The sequence below is a fragment of the Xenopus laevis genome, chromosome 1L, assembly GCF_017654675.1.
Source record: "Xenopus laevis strain J_2021 chromosome 1L, Xenopus_laevis_v10.1, whole genome shotgun sequence".
Classification (NCBI taxonomy): Eukaryota; Metazoa; Chordata; class Amphibia; order Anura; family Pipidae; genus Xenopus; species Xenopus laevis.
The window spans coordinates 87,812,563-87,833,868 of record NC_054371.1 but is presented as its reverse complement, the minus strand read 5'-3'; the positions used below and the strand labels follow the sequence as shown (position 1 = coordinate 87,833,868).

At 36.3% G+C, this 21,306-nt stretch overlaps 1 protein-coding gene across 3 annotated transcripts in view; it reads right to left on the bottom strand.

The window, feature by feature from the left end:
- fras1.L (Fraser extracellular matrix complex subunit 1 L homeolog) overlaps positions 1–21,306 on the bottom strand; it is a 269,516-nt gene that overhangs the window by 171,512 nt on the left and 76,698 nt on the right. For all 3 annotated transcript variants that reach the window (XM_041591087.1, XM_041591088.1, XM_041591086.1), the window contains one exon: positions 3,358–3,465. In XM_041591087.1, coding sequence (XP_041447021.1) covers positions 3,358–3,465 — 108 coding nt within the window. The remainder of the gene's footprint in view (positions 1–3,357; positions 3,466–21,306) is intronic.

Genomic DNA, 21,306 nt, shown 5'->3' with positions numbered 1-21,306 from the left:
CTAAGAAAAAACATTTTGTAGATCAATTTCTTGCTATGTAGTCACTGGTATACAACAATTTTTTTTATGCATTACAAGAATCCTATTGAAACTAGAAATTCAAAGGAATCTTTTGAGTGCAATGCTGCTGCAGTAGTAGCCCAAAGAAACCAGTTAGGCTTGTGCTTCAATTATGTTTACTGCACTAGACTGATGCTAATGAAAGATGACTGGTGCAGCTGTTTTTGTACAAATAACTTGACAATTGGTTCATATGCCCCATTCAAGCAGAGAGAAAGATTTAAGAGCTCATTTAATATGGGTAGACATGTTAAACAATAATGAGCCATACACTGAGATTCTTTGATCCACAAGGCAAAGAAACCAGTTCTCAGCGACATAAGTGTGCCTTGTACTTAAAGGGATATAGTCATGGGAAAACAAGTTTTGTACAAAATGCATCAGTTAATAGTGCTTCTCCAGCTGAATCTTGCATTGAAATCCATTTTTCAAAAGTGCAAACAGATTTTTTTTGTATTTCATTTTGAAATCTGACATGAGGATAGACACGTTGTTAGTTTCTTAGGTGACTTGTGCTTTGATAAACTTAAGTCACTCTTTAGGGCAGTGGCCAACAGGAGATTTGTCACCCACAATAAAAATGTATGACTGTGCGTGATAAATCTCCCAAAAATGTGTCTTCATTGGAAATCAATCATCAGCACCACTTAGTTGTACTGAAGTCGACCAAAATTGCCTCTTGAGGAAACTTCGACCAACTTTGCGATATGTTGGTATTATCGCCAGCAATTTCAGTTATTTCCAATGGAGACGCATTCTTGGGGGATTTGTCACCAAGTAATCATGGGCAACAAATCTCCCGTCAGCCACTGTCCTTATTGCTGCACTGCAAGTTGGATTGATATCACCCCCTCCCCCCCCACCAGCAGCTTATCAGCAGAACAATTGTAATGTAACCAGATAACAGCTCCCTGACAACTACATTGCTAAAGATACCCCATCTAGGGGTAGATATGAGAACAACACTCAATAGTACTAATCCAAGTACGGCTAACCCAAGTCACGATTCCTTCAGTTACACTGAGTAGGAGAAACAATAACCTATCTAAAAGTAGTTCCATTGTGAAGTGCTTGCTCTTTCTGAAAGCACATGACCAAGCAAAATGACCTGATATGGCCTACACACCAATATTACAACAACAAAAAATGCATTTATTTATTCAAGAATTATAAAGAATTAATTATGAGTAATGTACACAGTGTAATTTAGTAATACCATCAAAAATCATGACAGAATACCTTTAATGCCTGACTTAAGCAGGTGCTAAGTACATGGCTCTTGAAACACCTGCAGGCACTCCATCTTGTGTGTGCTTGCATGTTGATGCCCATGGGCCACTCACCTGTACACCTCTTACATGGCAGGCATAAGCTGCGACTGCCAACGGGCTATTTGCTGTCACACATAACCCCATACAGGAGGCGCAAAGAGTTGCAGCATTAGACGCTACAAATTGTGAAAAGGTACACTGTCGGTATAAAACATGGTGAGCTGTATAAATTGTTTCCCACCTAAAGTTAAATGGAGGAGAATATAAATTCCTTTAATATAAAGACAAAGTGACAATGATAAAATACACTTTTTAAAGATGTTTGAACTCTAACTGCTTTTTCTAAGAAGCAAGCAATGTTGGTATCATTATGAGAAGAAGAAAGTAATGTTCTTTGCAAAAGCACATTTATCATATAATTGCACTTCTTAACATGAGAAAGCAAGTTGTTCTTTTGTTATGTGGTTGCAATTTGTGATCTAGCAATTGTTTCCCCTCAAAGCAAAAACAAAATTAGTATTCACAGAATTGACCAATGTCAAGTATGTCTATGCATTGTCTATTACAGATATTTTTCTATTAAAGGGTCACTATCTCATTTATTTTTTAAATGATTCATTTACGTTATGTTATGTAGCGATGCTTTCTTATTTCTATATTTTATCTCAAACTATAACTTACAATACTAATATTTGTCAATAGATCTTGCTTTTTGAGGTGGAAAAATTCAATGTGACATAGGCAAGGCATGGCACATGGGACATATTTTAAAATGAGGAAAAACAGTCAAACCCGACAGAGGAAGTATTAAATGGAACTGCTGATAGCAGATTGGGGTGTATCTGAATGTTAGTTTCTCTGGTGCACACTAGATAGCTTTTTCACTCTACTGGCCATTGAAGAATGAAAAAGGGGAAGAAGACAATTATTCAGAGGTGCTCGTTCATAAGTCCCCAAGTCCAGGGTATAAGGTAAGTCATTATAATCACTGGTCTAACATTTGGCACCCCTACTAACTTAACCTTTCCTTCTCCTTTAATTGTTCCTTTTTTACAATTAGGTTTTGATTTTTTTTTCAAATTTGATATTTAAATGATTTATTAGGGTGCTTCTTCACTATTTTTTCTCTACTGCAAACAACTGATCCATGCAGTTTAGCAGGAATGAATTGCAAAGCGCTGACTCCTTGGAATCAATCAATCTGAGAAAGTAAAATCTCAAAGTGACTCATAGCTTGAGTGTTTTGGCTGTAGCTGTAAAAATAATATAGTTTGAGGAAGTTACACATAAAGACTGTTGGTAAAACATATTTTTTAAACATTCAATTCAGTATAGTGGATTTTACAGTTCCAATTTAATAGCAACAGTGTTTTAGTAGCAACTTTCAGTGCTAAGATATAGAGCAAAAAAGCATAGACCCTCTAGACAGACTCCATTTGACTGATAGCATATCAATATTTACAGCCGCAGTGTATATAGAGTAGGTTGCCCAGGAACTCTCATGTGTGAAAGTGTAAAAGGACAGGGATTACAGTTAGCTGTGTTCATGGGGTAAATTAAGTGTTGCCATGCATCACACATTGATGACTGATACCAATGTTATTAAAAGGGAAGAAAGATAAAACATATAGAAAGGCTGGTATGTATTTCTATAAAAGCTAGCAATTCTAGGTGGGTCATATGATATTTGCTATGAAGAAATTCATGAGTCCTTATGTCCAACTTATAATACAATTTCTTTGAATATTTACCAGTGTTTGTTATATATGGGCCACTCCCCCTATAAGCATACCTGGAGAACACCCTGGCAGACAAGTAGAGAACATTCAAACATCTTGCAGTCAAACTCTGGACCCCAGAACTGCAAAGGCAGCAGTGCTAACCACTGAGCTAAGTCATGTTACATTGATGACTCTGACACCCAATAAACAATAATAATAAAAACATCTGACAATAGAAAAGTATGGTTATAGCTAAGCATTACATGCATAATCTGGCCATATATCAAACAGATTTCTAAACCTACCTCAGAAAAGTCACACTGGGGGTCTCTGCAAGAGGTGGTCTCACAGACAACAATATCATTATGACATACGCAGTCCTGACAAGAATCTGGTTTCCATTCTGTGTTATTCTGAAAAAGAAAGTAAGCAAAAGTTTTAAATGCAAATCTGCAAAGTATCAGCCACCAGAATTTCTTGCACAAGCAATAAGCAAAGCAAAGTATGTTCCAGCGAAGAGGGCAGGTGTTAAGTATAAAGCACAAACTTGTACCCCTTAGCACTGCACAGTTTATTGAAAACTCAAATTTATTTCTCCTTTTTATTAAACCAAGCTCGACCAAACTCACATCCGTGATTTTATCTTATTTAGCAATAAAATAACTCAAAAAAGTCTGGCCAGGAAAAAACTCCATAAAATACAAATTTTTTTGATTTGACGCCTCAATCTTTTTTTTTTTTTTTTTACCGGATTAACGCCAGAAAACCCCAAGGATTATCGAACGAAACCCAGTGCAGATGACAATATCTTCAAATTGTAAAAGAGACATTTGCCATTGACTTCTACATGACCTCAGCTGGTTTCAGTTGTCAGATTTTTGGATTCTGACCTTTTGCAGCTTCGGGGTATAATAAATCTCAAAAAATTTATTTTTTTTTCCTCTAAAAAAATTTTTTGCCCGAAAACCCTCGTCCAGAAAAAAATTGAGATTTTGTAAATACCCCCCTTTAATTTAGTTGTTTAATTGTTTAAACATTTAGATGTGAGCTTTTGCCCTTAATATGTGTTCAACTTTGAATATATTATTGCCTTTAGAAAAGACTTTAAACTGAGAATAGCAGGTCACCTAGTGTTCTAAAATATAAAGATTCCGAGTATTCCTGAGCTCAGTGTCAGTGGTAATGAACTATGGATTTCTACAAAGAAAAGTCAGTTGTTTGTAACTATAGCTATACTGTCGTAAAACTAACTTTGTTTCAAAGCCTTCTCTGTTGCTGACATATATTTTATCACTTGATCAACAAACTTTGAGACTTGAGTTATGTACAGTATACTGACTGCTGAGAAATGTTTGATGAACAAACTGGAAAGGAATAAATCTAGCATGTTCAACTAAACTGCTTGGATGCCAAAATGCTTCCACATGCATTATTACCACAGTAAGGAATCTAAACATGACTCATCTAAACATCAGTTCAGATGCAAAACTGTGGAATCAAAATATTGATCTAGAAGCCTTGAGTTTCCAATGAATAACTTGAACAAGTGCCAGAAAGCAAATAGATAAGCTAGAGATTTAAATACGCATCATTACAATGAATTAAAGGGATGGACTTATATCATGGCATCTGTTCTATTTTGGAGCTGACTGGCCTTGTGGTATGTTATAAATAGCTTACTTTTGTAGCAGGATAAATAGCATGGCATCTGATCAACATACGTTATAGCATTATGATGTTGTAATATATTACATATATGGTTGGCTATGGGAAGGGTTTCATGCAATATGGTTGCAGGAACCAATACTATACTCTTAAGGCAGCTTTCAAATGTCTAATTAAAATGATCTAAACAACTCTTTACCCTCTTCAGAAAAAGACCTGGACTTTTCCTCAGTGTATTTTTAGGATGAAAAACTGAGCTGCGCCAATGAAAAATAATTTCAGTTACTAACATCTGACCCTAACAATATTGTACATGTAAGTAATTGGATGAATACCATTATTTTACAGTGCTGTCATGTGCATTATTGTTAGAAATACCAAATATATGAGTGGCAGGGGCGATAAAGATAGGCTTTAGACATCTATTCTTCTGTGTGATAAAAGATAATGCTCTGAAAGCTGTGGTTATGTCAGTCATCCATAATGTACAAAAATAGCCTGAGAATTCCTGCTTCAAGGGTCAGGCTCTACATACTTTCCATCATGTGCGGGGGTGCCAACCACTCTCTTTGATGTATAATGTTTGCCTTTTTGATATGATGCAGATATCTGGCTCAAGTGTTGAGATTTACAGTTTGATGCAGCTGTTCCTTCTTTATAGAACAGAGGAGGTAACAAATGGCGAGGAGTTACGGATACGATGCAGAATGCTTACTCTGCAAGGAAACTGTGAAAGTGGTGGAACAGAATATGGTTGAAGAAGGGAGGCTTGAATAAATACTTTTAACAAAACCTTAGCAGATGTACAGTCACAAAATCATATAAAAAAAAATGGAATTTATTGGCATTAATATAGTTGTATATCAGCACTGGTTCCTGGCATGGAACTTTCGTTTAAAGATTATAATTCAACATTCATGACCCTTATGCCAAGACAAGATTCTTTGCATACCACAAGTCAGATCCCCGTTCAAGAAAGACACACACACACACAAACACACTGTATACAAAGAAGTGACATAAAATCACATCTCACACATTCCACTACAGAGATAAAATTAAGGATGCACTGAATCCAAGATTTGGTCTGAGGTTCTGCTGAATCCTAGCCCTATTTGCAGGGTTCAGAAATGGACAAATTCTTAGAGTTTAGCTGAAAAATATCTGAATGCTTAAGGTCATATGAACATAAAGCTGTGGACAACTAAAAACTATTTTTTGTTAGCATATACAGCAGACCCAACAGGTACCAGGTGGTCTTAGAGTATCTTGGGCCCTCTAGGGGTTCTGACTGATCTAAAACTATAATATGTATGTGAAAAAGATGATTCTTATAATGATTTCAGCCATGGGGTTAAATCATTCAAAACTATTTAATGAGTCAGAAAGTTTATTGGATTTAGCTGGAGAAAAAGTTTAAGAAACTCTTCATAAGCCATGTAAATATGCTAATAAACATTGTGAGATAAATATTGACACTTTAAAGGAAATAAAGCTCTCAGAATGTTTTCATATAGCTAGTACAATATAAATATATAAAAATATAAAACACTTCAGATATGTCTAATTTGAATGGTTTTTTTTTTTTGATTTTTTTAATTTGGCTTTGCAAAATCTCTCAAAAACTGTACATTTCAGAAAATTTAATTCCTTGGCTGTGTTTTATTATATACAAGTAATTACTGTCAGGGATGTGAATTATCTAACTCTTTGCCAGATGTACTCTTCAGTTGCTTCATCAAATATGCTACTCTTTTTTCACATCATCCTTTTTTTTCCAGACATTCCTGGATACCATCCACAAGCTGCACGTGACTTAATCTTCTTTACCCTGAGGGAACGAGGATTCTTCCTACACTTGAAGAAATTAGCTGGCAATTTTGGTACGAATGACATATTGACAAAGTGGTCTATCTATTTGAGCATGCAGAGGGACACAGTGACTATGCTCTTTTATAACCCAGCAAAGAATTACTGGATGCATTACAAGCTGAAACTCTTGCCAAATTATAACAAAAGCAAAGGTACGGATCAGGTGTCTTGGAGGAAGACTACATTGTTAAGTCCAAAGGCAACACAAAGCAAAATTATTGCAAGCTCTTTTGCAAATTAGTGATTAGGCTAGCATTGCTATACCACAGTGAATCGAAATTATCTGTAAGACATGCTGTACTTTTCCTGTTTACTCTCTGCTAAAAGCAGTGTGCGAGAAGAATCATTACTTTACTCTGTGACACAGTAAAAGACACTTATAGGCACATCATCCTGACCTGCTAATTAGATGCCTGGCTAGTCTGTTCAATGGCTCTGTGCAGGTGTCAGATTGTCCTCTGCCTTGACTGACAGATTTTACTCAATATATAAAAAAAAAAACCGTTGAACTGACATAACCATGATTATAACAATAGGCAAAGTACACATAATGCATCTGCTAAGATGCATCTACCACTTTAGATCTTTATTCGAATTTATTCTAATTCTACTCTTACATTATATGGCACTATACAATTTTCATAAAGAATAAATTACTGCCCACAATGCAAATAGTATATGTAGCCCATGTCAGAGAGGGATTTAGGGTGTTATACTTAAGCCAAGACCTGCCACAGAATAATGGGGAACCACCAATGACCCAGTAAATTATTCACCCTTAAATACATTCTGTAGCATATTAATACAAATCATTGATTCTGAATGACTGAACTGGCAACAGAGAGTATAGAACCTCTGCTATAAAACGTAACTTTTTTTAAATTAAATTTGGCTCTGTAAAACATATGGTAATCAACTAAGAGCTGGGATAGAAATTAAATTCTCCAACTTCCCTGTTACTAAATCTGTAAAAGCTAAACCCAGTTACTATTCGACATTCTTCTACAATCAAACTCCCTCAATCCCTATTGGTGAGTTTAAACTTCCCATTACAGTTTTGTTAATCAATTTTGACGATTGCTAATTTAGAATGTTTGTTTACCTTCCACTTTTTACACTTTTTTCTGTTCAGTTGTTTTTAGATTGTTCACCAAACATACAGGCTTTTTCCAATTGCTTTCTATTTTCTATTTGTGACCATTTCTCTAATATTGAAGTGTAAAGTAAATTTTTTCACCTTCTTGTGTCTTTCTGAAGCAGCTCTGGAAGGGGGGGGGGGTCGCTGACTCTATAACTGTTCTAAATTGATAGATTAGTTCTTATCCTTGGCCCTGCTGAGCAGAATCCCTGAGTTTCATTAAGGGCAGAGACACATCGGAAGATTTGGGTAGATTTAGTCGCCCGGCAACTAATCGCCTCTACTTCTGGCGACTAATCTCCCCGAAAAGCCTTCCCGCTGGCTAGAATCTAAATCGCCAGCGGGATGGCATTCGGATCACTTTGTCTTCTGAAGTCACTTGAATTTTCCTCGTCAGGCAACTTCGCACCCGCGATTTCAATTCCAGCTGACAGGAAGGCTTTTCAGGGAGATTAGTCGCCCGAAGAAGAGGCGATTACTAGTCGCCGGGAGACTAAATCTACCCAAATCTTCCTTGGTGTCTCTGCCCTGTGAGAATTGATACAGTAGTTGCTAATCTTCCACAAATGCTGCTAAGAATTCTATCATTTAAATGTTGCAAAAGTGTAACAGGTCAGAATCTGCACCTGGATTACGGAGCTGCCAGACAGAAACACCAGAGACAGGAACATTACATTTTAAACTTCAGTTCTGAAAAAACTGCAAAGAATAAAAAAAAAAAGAAAGCAACTGAAAAAAGTCTTATTTCTGGCGAACAATCTGAAAACAACAGAACTGAATAGGAAGGTGAATAAGCACTTTAACATACAGTATATGATATTTTATGCTGTGTTAAACTCACATATTAAAATACAGGTTTTCAGAAAATGTTACAGCTGAAACATTATAGTTGTATTACATTAATAGGAAACACGTGTAGAATTCTGTTTAATTTTCATATGCTTTTTTGCTAGTTGCAAAAACTGAATACACCAGTCAAATATACAATAGTACACACTGAATTATCTTCCAATAAAGCAAAATGTAAAGGGATTACAAAATGGGTTCCTTAAAGTGGACCCGTCACCCAGACACAAAAATCTGTATAATAAAAGTCCTTTTCAAATTAAACATGAAATCCAATTTCTATTTTTTATTAAAGCATTCATAGCTGCTGTAAGCTCATTTAAACATCTCAGCTGTCAATCAAATATTGCCTGCCCCTCCTCTATGCCCGTGGCATAGAGGCAGGGCAGACAATTACTTTCACTTTCAATTCAGCACTTCTTAGATGTCACTGCTCTCCCCACATATCCCCGTTCTCTTTAACATTTAATTGTTTAGCCAGTGCATGGAAATGGACATCAGGTCCCCTATTCTGGTGGACAAACAAGATTCTGAGATGATACAAGGCTTTCCTTAAAAACAGTGTCCACAAAATGGCTCCTGCCTGCTTGCTATCATTTTGAATTCCCAGACTGAAGGAAACAAGATTCAAATAATTTATATAGTGTAATTAAAGTTCATTTTGCATGATTAATGTGATAAAATAGGATTTTTAATAATTTTTTTGGGTGACGGGTCCCCTTTAATGTTGGGACAAATGTCAGAAAAAGTTCATGTTTCAGTACTCTGTATGCACATATTCAGTACGATTTTGGAGAGGCTGGAGAGCAGTGCTAGTGGCTCACCATCAAAATTCTACACTAGCAACCAGATAGCAGTTGAATTTCAAGCCTGAAACTTACAAAATTAAATTAAAATATTTCAAAAACCCCAAACAGCATGTTCTACCATAGACAGCTATGGGACTTGCTATCCAGAATGGTCAGGGACCTGGGGTTTTCGGGATAATGGATTTTTCTGTAATTTGGATCTCTCTCTACCTTAAGTCTACTAGAAAATCCTCTAAACATCAAATAAACCCAATAGGCCGGTATTGCTTCCAATAAGGATTGATTATATCTTAGTTGGGATCAAGTACAAGGTACTGTTTTATTACTACAGAGAAAACGGAACTCAATTTTTAAAAATCTGGATTATTTGGATAAAATATGGGAGACAACCTTTCCATAATTCAGAGCTTTCTGGATAACAGATCACATTCCTGGAATTTCATAATGAACTACCCATTTAATATTTTTCAACCATTTGTGATTATTTATTAAATGATTGCTTTAAGAAACTGAAACAGAGCATCATTTCTTAGCCATACTTTTATTGACTTATATTTAGCATAATGTAATCAATTAACTTACAGATATACATTAAAACATGCACTGGAATTGTTATGTGGTTAAAATATAGTACTCTATTCTGCAAGACTTCCTAAGCATTAATTGCTTGGGTGGCATTTTTATTGCACATTAAATAAAATACCCCAAAATATAATCGGAGGCTCTTAATCTAACAAATGCATTGCAAGAAATTGCTCTTTGGTATAAAGCATCTCTTCTTTCCAAGAGCTATTTGTCACCTAGAGATTGCTTTCCTTTAAAAAGGAAGATTATAGACTTGAAAGAAGGCCAAGGCAGAAAGTTGCAAGCTTAGCAGCTCTGTAGAGCACAGATACACATATATTGTGTAAGTTTTTTTTACATTTTCCACAAACTTCAAACAATACATCATCTAAACTGCAGAAAATCTGGCAAGATTTGAATGCAGGTTGTTATAGTGTTCATCCTAAATTTTGATCGGCAAGCCTATAGGACTTTGCATATTACACATAAGTACTTTGATGTTGTACCAATAGAATCTGTTTCGTCTTCTAGAACTATTTCTCCCTCTTTTTCTACATGAAACACTCTTCTTTAACATAAGATAATATAATTGTTGCTATTTAAATGTGCTGTTATTGTGCATCAAGTTTTATAAAATACCCCAGAGAGGGTACCACTTCATTTAGCCTTTGCGTCGGTAAACATTGCACAATGGCCTCAGCCAGCCACTTAGGTTTCATGGAAACATGGTACAATCTAATCTCCAATTTATAAAAACGTTTTAAAGGATCAATATACTGGAATTGTTACACTTCAAATTATTAGTAACTGCTTTCCAAGAAAGCATTCAATCACAAGTCTACAAAGAATTATCTGTAATACCTTAAATATGTTTCAAGCCATTATACATGTGCAGCAGAGGTAGGAGTACTATGATATGATTTGGAGAAGAAGGCCTACTCATACAGCCACTGGCTACATATTGATTCAAGTGCATATTTAACTTACTCACTGGCTCATTAGGGGTACTTTTAACTGTGTTGATAAATTATAGTTTGCCTAAAACTGTTAGATCAAGCTTACTTAATTGGATTTTACATATATTTGACTGCAAAAGTTGCCAAATTAGGCTTTAACAGCCATTAGGAGTTGTCACCAGTTGAAAATTGCAGAGCTTAATAACATCTCTGACACCCCAAGCTTTGGGCTGTCAGTCAACAAACATGGGAGGATCTGAAAACAAAGTGAACTGATGACTACAAAGCAAACAAAGCAACTCTCTCGCCACAACCACCAAAAGTATGTTTTGTTTGGTTAGAAAAGAAGCAGCATTTTGATAAATTATGCTTTGGGGGAGTATGGCAGCCAGTGGCACGGGAAACATTGTGTAGAGGGAAGAATGGATTCCACTAAATATCTGAAGCTGAAACAAGACATTTCCTAAATACAAAAGCAAGCTGAAAGTTTTGGAATGGCCTCACAGTCCCCTGACTTAACACCACTGAAAAATCTGTGAGTAGGTCTTACACATACAAGATGGCCCAAGAAAAATCCCTACAGCAGGTTTTGAAAGACAAAAGGCTTCAGCTAAAAAAAAAGGCCTAGCTACAAGCTAGGATCTGTGGCAAATGGGTGTTACTTCTGACTTAAAAGGGTATCCTAACTTTAGCATAATTTTTATATTATTTGCTCCTATAGTTTTCAAAAATGTTAACACAGAGGCACATTTATCAAAGGTCGCATCTCGAATTCATGTGAATTTTTTAAAACTCCCATAGACTACCATGAATTCAAAATTCGACCAATTAAAATTTCTTATAATAATCACATTTTTAAAACTGAATAGGATTGACCCGAAAACTCGAATTTAATTTTCAATTCAACCCTTGATAAATCTGCCCCATATTTTAAATTGAATCATAATCAGTTCTGGAATGCTCAGACATAGTATAACCAAGAATCTACTGTACACTCACCCACTTCTGTTATATGTTTCTCTATCTGCTCATTCTTTTCCTTATAACTGAAAAATATGACATTATTAAGTCCACATGAAATTCAATTTAATTCAATTCACTGCTAGCGTGCTAGAACAGTGCTCATTTACATCCACAAGTGCAGTGGACAACTTGAGCTTTTCTCTGCATGTGCCAAAAAACACTTTAATAAAGTACTTGCGTAAAAATGCGCTCCTCACATTTCCCAATAATTGTGCTGCGCACTACATTTAGCCTGAGGTCAAGGTGACATACAGAAGTATGCAAGAACAGGTACACAGATTCCAGACTCACAAAAAAAAATGATGTAAGTATTAAGTTAACCTACAGCATGAAAGTAGTGTAGACATGCAGCAGTATTCATCATACAGCATTCATCATTCAGTTCCCTGTGTATGGTATAAAATGGAATATTAGAGATGAACTGACTAGAGTAGAATCCTTTTTAGTTCTGCAGCCAGACAGCACTAAATAAATATTTGACAGCAGGCTAGGAAACATTCCATTACTTAAGCTTTGCACTTTTTGTTGACACACAGGCTTTAGCTGCCAGGACAGGCTTTAATACAGTTGGGTTTAAGTTTTAAGTCATTATGCTGAAGGCAGAAAACACAGTATGCAGATAATACAGATGGCATGACTGATACAGTAAGGGCATGTATATTGTTCGTGAGAAATTTTGTATATTCTCATTTTTCAGTGGATATACTGTACATACAGTAAGTGCGTGTTTAGTTTCTCCTGCAAACCATGATTGATGACATCAATAAATTCATAAAGGTGTTTAGTGATGTCATCAGTTATAATTGGTGCTTAGTGACATAACTTGTGACGGATGAACCCCGATTTTAAATCCCTCGGATTTATGTTTTCCATGAATATTTGCAGATTATAAACAGTACAGTACTGTTAAAAGCTCTGTTAGTTTTTTACACTTGTTTTGCTTGGTCCCTTGAGAAATGTAAAATTGGGGTTCTACAGTATTATGAAAATAATGGCCAAGTTTCAGTGCAGCTCTCTTGTTAATGAGATGTAGATCAGCAAAGTCAGTCATTAACTCACTACTGCTTAAGCACATATATCCTTTAATAAAGTTACTGTAGATAATCTTGATGACTTGAATTGGACATTACTGCTCAACATGAATGACTGATCAGTGTTGCCGTTAACTAATCCTAGCTATAGGTGTCTACCAGTTTGCAGTAAATCAATTCTTCAACCTTGATATGCTGTAACCAACTCTATAAAGAAAATATATGTTTTAACTTGCCAGCTTCGCTATCAGTTGGCTTTAATAAATCAGACAAATCTGGTTTGTTTACTGAGAATAGGGTTTTCAGCTAGGGCATTATATGCAAATGAGCTTCTATGTTCTCCCGGAAACTGAATGAGTTTCCTCCTTACTCTCCTTTCCACTGTTCACAAACATACATGCAGGTTATCATATTGTCTCTTGATACACAGTAGTGCTTGTGTGGATGTAATAAGTATTTTCAAATCCACTTTTCAACTGTGGTACTGGAAATATATCACATGCCGTTGCCATAAGCCTACAACGAGAATTCGGGGACTTCTTGTTCTGGAATTATCACGTCAACATGAAACTAGGTGAAGAAGGAGTTGAATGACTTCTACAGGGGATGGAAATGGATAAATGCTCTTTTGAGTCGGATGCAAAATATAACAGTTTCCTTTCAATCAGTTAAATATGTATCTGTATATATATATATATATATATATATATATATATATATATATATATATATATATATATATATATATATAAAAAATACATATATATATTTATTTATTTCTGGCAGTACAGATTGTGTTTAGGTACCCTTTTCTTTTTACATCAGCCCAAAAGAATGAGCTTATTAAAAAAGGGGGGGGGTCATTTTTTTCTATAACATCTATTTACAATCCATAAGAATGGCTGTCCAAAAGACTACAAATTCACTAAGATCCGAAATTGCCCCAGCGGCAGCTTCGATGCACTTCGCCAGGAGTAGTTTTGGCAGCGCTACGCAATAAAATGCGAAGTTGCGCTCAGGGAGGCGAATGGTAGCGAAGTTGAGCTACCGTTACTTTGCCAGGCAAAGCGAAGTTACACTATCAATGCCTAATTTGCATACGGCGCGAAATTAAAGTAGAATGGACGTATATGTTGCAGCAAATACATTACACTACACAAGCCCAGGAAACCTTTAAAAAATAAAATGAAGGTGTTCTATTGCCCTACACATGTGCCCACTGCATCGCTGAGTTGCTATATGTTAGGAAATGTAGGGGGAAGGAGGGTACCCCCAAAATATTTTTCGATCTTTTTCAGCCTTAGAAAAGTAATAGACGCCAGCGTTTGAGACTTAGAAAAAATTTTAACTTTTTTTGAAGCAAGCCCTATCTACTGGTCTGAGCTGGCGAAGGCAAGTCTAGCGCAAGAGGTAACGTTCAGTAAAATACTCTTAGTATTCACTTAGTTAGTGAATTAGCGTAGTTACGTCCCTTCGCCATAGCGCAACTTCGCCTGGCGTAAGGGTGTGAAGTAGCGCTAGAGTAGGTCTACTTCGCTAGCAAATTTACGCCAGCACCAGTTAGTAAATCAACGAAAGAACGAAATGACGTCACGCTGGCGAATTTGCGCTAGCCTTAGCCACTTCGCGATTTAGTAACTTTGCCCCTAAATGCTGCCCTCCAATGGTTTTATGGCCCCAAGCCTACCCTGGAAAGAGGTGTTTGTATGACATCACAATTTTAATATACTCTGGCCCATGAACAAGTGGTTAATAAAAATGTTCTTCTGAATATTATAAAAGCTACACCATAAATATTGCATGAATATGACTACAATTTCTGAAAGTCACAGATCTGTACCTTCTACAGTTCATGCTAAAGAGAAGGATGCTTGACAGTTATAGCAGAGTTATAGTGTACATTTTGATTATAGTCACTATTTAAAGGGTAATATTCAGAGCTATTCAGCAATTTCAGCCAATGCTCTCATGTGGAAGAGCACTATTTAATATCCTCTTTCTTCCATGGCTACTAATTAGCTGGAACACCTGCATTCGTCTGCATACAACTTAACAAACAAAGGCTTTAGTAAGACGTCAAAATGTTGCTTCTCAATCACAAAAAGAGCAGAACAAGACCAAGCACAGCTTTGGACCACACGGATATTCCTAGTTGATGCTTGTCAGGGATTTACAGATGTTTTACTGCAACAACCAGGTGGTAGCAAAATAAAAAAAACACTTTTGTGCAGAGTAATGCAAAGAATGTGCTGTGCTTCTGATTGTCTAGATACTGTACCACTTTCGTGGAAGCTTGGGAACTTCCTGTCTGTAGGCAAATAATGATGAACAGGATGTCTTTAAATTCTATTCTACTAGGAAATACCTTTCTTACATATAGATAGCCCTGCAAGGCATTTTGTAGCATTTAGCTTGTTCTAGAGATCCTCATCATTTTAATAAAGGTATGGGATCCGTAATCCAAAAAACTCTGAATTATGGTAATGTGTCTCCCCATAGACTCCATTTTATCCAAATAAATTGTTTTTAAAAAATATTTCCTTTTTCTCAGTAATAATAGAATAGTACCAAACTAAGATATAATTAATCCTCATTGGAAGCAAAACCAGCCTATTGGGTTTATTTATGGGGTTACTAAACCTCAAATTTATCTGGTCAGGGTTTTTGGGGCAAAAACTCCGCGATCTCAGAGATGTCCCTATCCCAATTGGAAGATATCATAGTTTGTACTGGGTTTAGCCCGATAATCGGATAAAATCGGATAAAATCGGATAAAAATCATACGATTCGTGTTTTTGATCTGATTTATTCAAGTTATTTTATTAATAAATAAAGCAAAAAAGTTTGGTCAAGCTTTTTTTATTTGAATTATAAGATAAATTTTGATTTTAGTAAATAATCCCCTTAATGTGTAAATGATTTTCTAGCAGACAATGTATGAAGATCCAAATTACAGGAAAGATCCGTTATCTAGAAAACCCCAGGTCCAGAGCATTCTGGATAATAATAGGTCCCATACCTTTATAACTGTTTTATTATTATACAAAACCAATTTATATGTAATAGGCTGTTTGCATGGCTGGGGAGTGCTATCATTATTTAAGCATAATAAAAAAAATGGCCCTCAATCTGCTGCTGAACTATATATTCTATCTGTTTCTTGAATATAATGATTCTTGGTCTTGGTCCTTGGGAGGTATACAAACACACATCTATTTTGAAAAAAAAACATTTTTTTTAAGATTTAGTTAACAGAAAGAAAAAAAAAGAAAAAAATCAATGGCATTAATTTACAAAAGCTTGTTCATTGAATATTTAACAGGGTGGCAATTTAAAAAGCTATCAGTCATGCAGATAAAAAGTCATCAGTCATGAAGAACAGTTTTTGTAGTAGCTTTCTTTGTAATGGTTTCAACGCTTCTCTGACAAAGGAGTGGTTAGCTTCATAATTAGATCTGATTGCCTAAATGCTCTATAAAAACAAATACTATGCTATGTTAACAGGCAAAATTTAACATGTATGTATATATAAAAACTGTGACTCATCTGACAATCAATTTACTTGCTAGAACTTGAAATTTCTGTAATTGATTGTGTTGGCTTTACAGCAGGGTAGACAAAAAATGTTTGCAACACCCTAGGTACTGTAGAATTAACTGGTCAGCTGATTGGTTGCAATGGGTTAGTAGTTGTAGGCAAACAAAAGATGTATTAATTAACCCCTGTCTCCTAGGGATAGACACCCATTACATCAATTAATTTGGAAACGAATCGATTTTCAGATGGCTATTCAGGCTACAGTATTTAAAATAAATGGTGTTTACAAAATTAAATGAACTGCACAACTAATATGTGTCAGAGGTTCAATCTGGGCTGGGATGTGCAGCAAGCAGAGAAAGCAGCAAGCAGAATGCGGAGGAGCTGGGTTTTTCCAGATAACGGATCTTTCTGTAATTTGGTTCTTCATATCTTAAGGGTCTGGCCACACGGACAGATTCAGGGAGATTAGTCGCCAGGCGACAAATCTCCTCTTCTTCGCGGCTACTAATCTCCCCGATCTGCCTTCCGCCGGCTAAAATTAAAATTGCCTGGGGGCAGGCACACGGAGCGGTTTGTTTTCCAAAGTCGCCCGTAATTGCCTCACAAGGAAACTTCGGACGACTTCGGAAAATGAAGCCTCATTTTAGCCGGCGGAAGGCAGATCAGGGAGATTAGTCGCCGCAACTAATCTTCCCGAATCTACCCGTGTGGCCAGATCCTAAATCTACTAGAAAATTATTTAAACATTAAATAACCCAATATGCTGGTTTTGTTTCCAGTAAGGATTAATTATATTTTAGTTTGGATCAAGTCCAATGTACTGTCTTATTGTTACAGCAAAAAAGGAAATTGGATTATTTGGATAAAATGAAGTCTATGGGAGATGTTCTTTCCATAATTTGGAACTTTCTGGATAACAGGATTTTGGATAACTGATCACATACTGTACTTGTACCATGTTTGCTCTAGCAAATCATATAATTGCCTAACTAACTAATGTTTGCCTTCAATCAGTAGATACCATTAAAGGCCATCAGTTTAGCAGATGCTGTAGGTTATTATGCTTGGAGCAAATTTTGCAGGATATTACATTTCCATTCAGCAAAGCACAAAATAATAAATTAATAAATAAATCATTTATACCTTACACTGGGCTAATTTTAACTGAATTATACTGCGTTGATATGTCAGATCTTGGAGGTGGCTAAAATAACTGAATTAACTTATAGTAATGCTATATCTTTCACATTTTCATTTAGAGGACTCTGAATATATATTCAATATATATTCCAAAGACATAAAACATACTGCACATTCTACTTGCATTCGATTTGCCCTTTCACTGCTATTCTGAAAATACCTTTTTATTGAGTCATCAACATTATGTTTTTTTTAATGAACATAACTACAAACAGTACTTTAATACACCAGTCGATGCATATACCGAAAATCAATCTTCCAGAATTCCGCTTTGGGGCATGCAAATAAAGTTACTTTGGCATTATTGTTTTGTCACTTGAAATTGTATTCTTGCAATTAGTCTTGAGAATGTAAAGTGGGTTTTGGCTCAGAAAGGCATTTTCACTTCAGTGACCTAACAGCATTCACATAGCAAACTATGATTGTGTGGAGAATTAGTGACAAACCAAGTTCTGGTTTTGGTGCATCTCTATCTAGGATGTAGTCCCACATTAACTCCTGCAAACAGTGCCATACTGACCCACAGTAGCACATTGATGCCATGAATATAATTGCCATAGGCAGGCGGTAACTAGAGGGCTGACCATTACCTTTTGTCTTATGAACTCCCTAGCTTGTACATTTTGAATATGGTGCAAGCTAGGAGTGTTCCAGGGGCCCAGATTTACCTCCCACCTCCTGCCCCTATTGCATGTAGCGCTACCACACGTTGGCAGCAATGCATACACAGTACAGCTCAACATGCAAATATCCTTATGGTTTCATGCCCGTTTTTTGGGGCATATTACTTTAGTTTAATAATTCGACTTAATGTAGTCAGCTTTTTAGATTCTCTAGCTTAAATGCTCAATCTTCTTCATATCTGATGATACATATAAAGATTGCGTTGCAGTATTTCTCCATAATCTGCTGCTAGATAACAAGCATTAGTCTCTTTCTTGATGGCTGTAGCCTTTCCTAAATGTACTTCATGAAGGCAAATAATTGAGAGCAGATAAGGGTCATTTGGCTGACTACTCATTTTCTCTCTGCTTCAAAAGCTTATAACATTACTTCTTAAATTGCTGAAATGCATAGAATTTCTATTTCTTCCTCTGTATCTCTGTTTTTTTCAGCTTCAGAAAATGTCAGGACTTAAGGTGGCCATACACGGCCGATAAAAGCTGCCTACAGACCAAGTTGGCAGTTTATTGACCAGTGTATGGGGCCCTTTGACGGGCTTCACTGACATGCTTCACTGATATGTGGTCGAAAACTGGCAAGATGTCAATCAGGCAGGTTTAAAATCCCGTCAGATTGAGGACTGCATTGGTTCGTTGATGAAGTCCTCACTCCAACCACCTGAATTCCTGGTGATCCGATTGTTGGGCCCTATGGCTCATGATCAGATCAGCCCAATATAACCCACTCAAGCTGGACATATCAGGGCAAGATCTGCTTGTTTGGAGACCTCTCCAAACCTTGCCAAACGAGCAGGTCTATTCATGTATGGCCACTTTTAGGGTGTGGCACATAGTACATGTTGATTGACAGCACCTAGTGGCAGCTGTGCACTTTGGAGCAATAAATGCAGTCTGGGACTACGTGCAATGCTTGCAGACGGCAATCACTGGCTACATAGACCAGGAAGTTGAATCTCATTCCTGACTCACTCAGGTGCTGTTTTACATCATAGTTTTAAAAGGGTTATGCTGTTTTTGCATATTCAAAGCCATTGGAACAGACAGCTTGGGGCCCATTGAAAATTAATGAATGCTGGATGTTCCCAAATTAGAGAAAGTATAAATTACCACTCTTAGCAACGCCCTACAGCTAAAGTGTTTTGAGTAAAAATCAGACCCTCACCTGAACAATCACTGTATATTGTGTATATGTTGTTTTTTATGACTAAGGTGGCCATACATGGGCAGATTTTGAAATTGGATTGGAAATAAATTGGTGCTGACTGCAGGAATATAACCCTTTACCTCATATATGAAAGCAGATTATTATGCCATAGCATAAATCCATATGTCTGCATGGAACAGGGAAGGAGAAATTTACTATATACTACAGACACTGACACAATGATGGCACCACTCCTACTGTCTGATGAGGCGAAAACACTGCTACAAGTGTGCAGGGTATATAGTCTGTGTCTGAGTGTTAAATAACAAGGCTCAGTAATAAGATGAGTGTATAATGAGTGTATAATGTTTAAGAGAACTGGTGCTTCCAGATATCTGGAAAAAAACTGGCCTTTCAAGGAGATGTCTTTATTCTATTCTAACAGTTGATCAGGATTACTAGAGCTCACTGTAAAACAGATGGGATAGTTTCTGTCTTGTGGCCTGCCTAGGACCCTGGCACCTTAAATAAGCATGATATATGTTACACAGCCCTATATGATGGTATGCATTTAGGCTGCCCATCATCCATGAATGATGCATGAATACTGTGTGTACAAATTAAACATATATCTCATATTTTTAAAGTGATTTTTCACAGTTCTAGATATATCTGAATATATGATGCAAATATCTATGCAGAATTGCCTTTATACATAGCTCCCAACTGTCCTATTTTTAGAGGGACAGTCCCTATTTTGACAACTCAAGCCGCAGTCCCTCATTTGTACTGGAAAGTCCCATTTTTCTCTGCGCTGAACAGCCAGAAAAAGAAACAAAGTTTCTTACTTAATTGGCTTTTGGTAGAGAGCCCAGAACAGCCACAGCTGAATATAAGATACTTTTGTAACAATTTCGAGATAAGGAAATAAGTTATTGTAACAATATAAGATAACAGGTCCCTTGGGTAAAGTTAGATTCACAGCTTGAATGGCAATTCGCCTTCATTAGCAAAACTGTAATAACTGAAAAAAAACACAGAAATATGTTCAAACTTTCATAACCTACCAAATTTTGTAAAATGAACATGGTAATTAGGGGGTGTGGCCACAAAAATGGGCATGGTCAAAACATTGTCGCAGCAACTTTTTTTTGTCCCTCTTTTTATTTTCAAAATGTTGGGAGGTATGCTTTATACACCTTTGTGAAACAGGTAACTTGTAGGTTAACCACATAAGTTCATGGTATGGTAGATACAATTTTGTTTATTTGTATTGTCACAGTACTGCACACAGTACAGCCAAAGAAAGAGAAAGTAAACCTCTAGTTTTTAATATATAGAATTGATCTGGGTGAGTCTCTATGATCTCGTGATAATATAAAAAAATTCTCCTAGTGAAAAATATCAGTTATTAAAGCTAGGTATAGAATAGGTTGTAAGACAGTTTGTGAACCAATCCTCTGTGTGATTTCATACATGCTGTTGGACTATCGGTGATTAGCTTTTTTTCAGCCAGCTAAAATTTGATGGGTTTCTATGGGTTACTGTCCAGGCATAGATTTGCCCACTGTTCATAACTGAGTCCCATTGGTATTTTTTTTTAACCAAACTTAACTATGACAAATACGAAGATATTAACTAGATATGAAGACTTGACTCCTCCAATGAAAACCAGTGCAAGTAAATAGCCTGGGGCTACAGGGCAACCCTGTTGTTTTACCAAACAGGTTAAAATGGAGTACATTTTGAAGAGTGCATCTGCAGTCAAAAAAGTTTCTCCAGT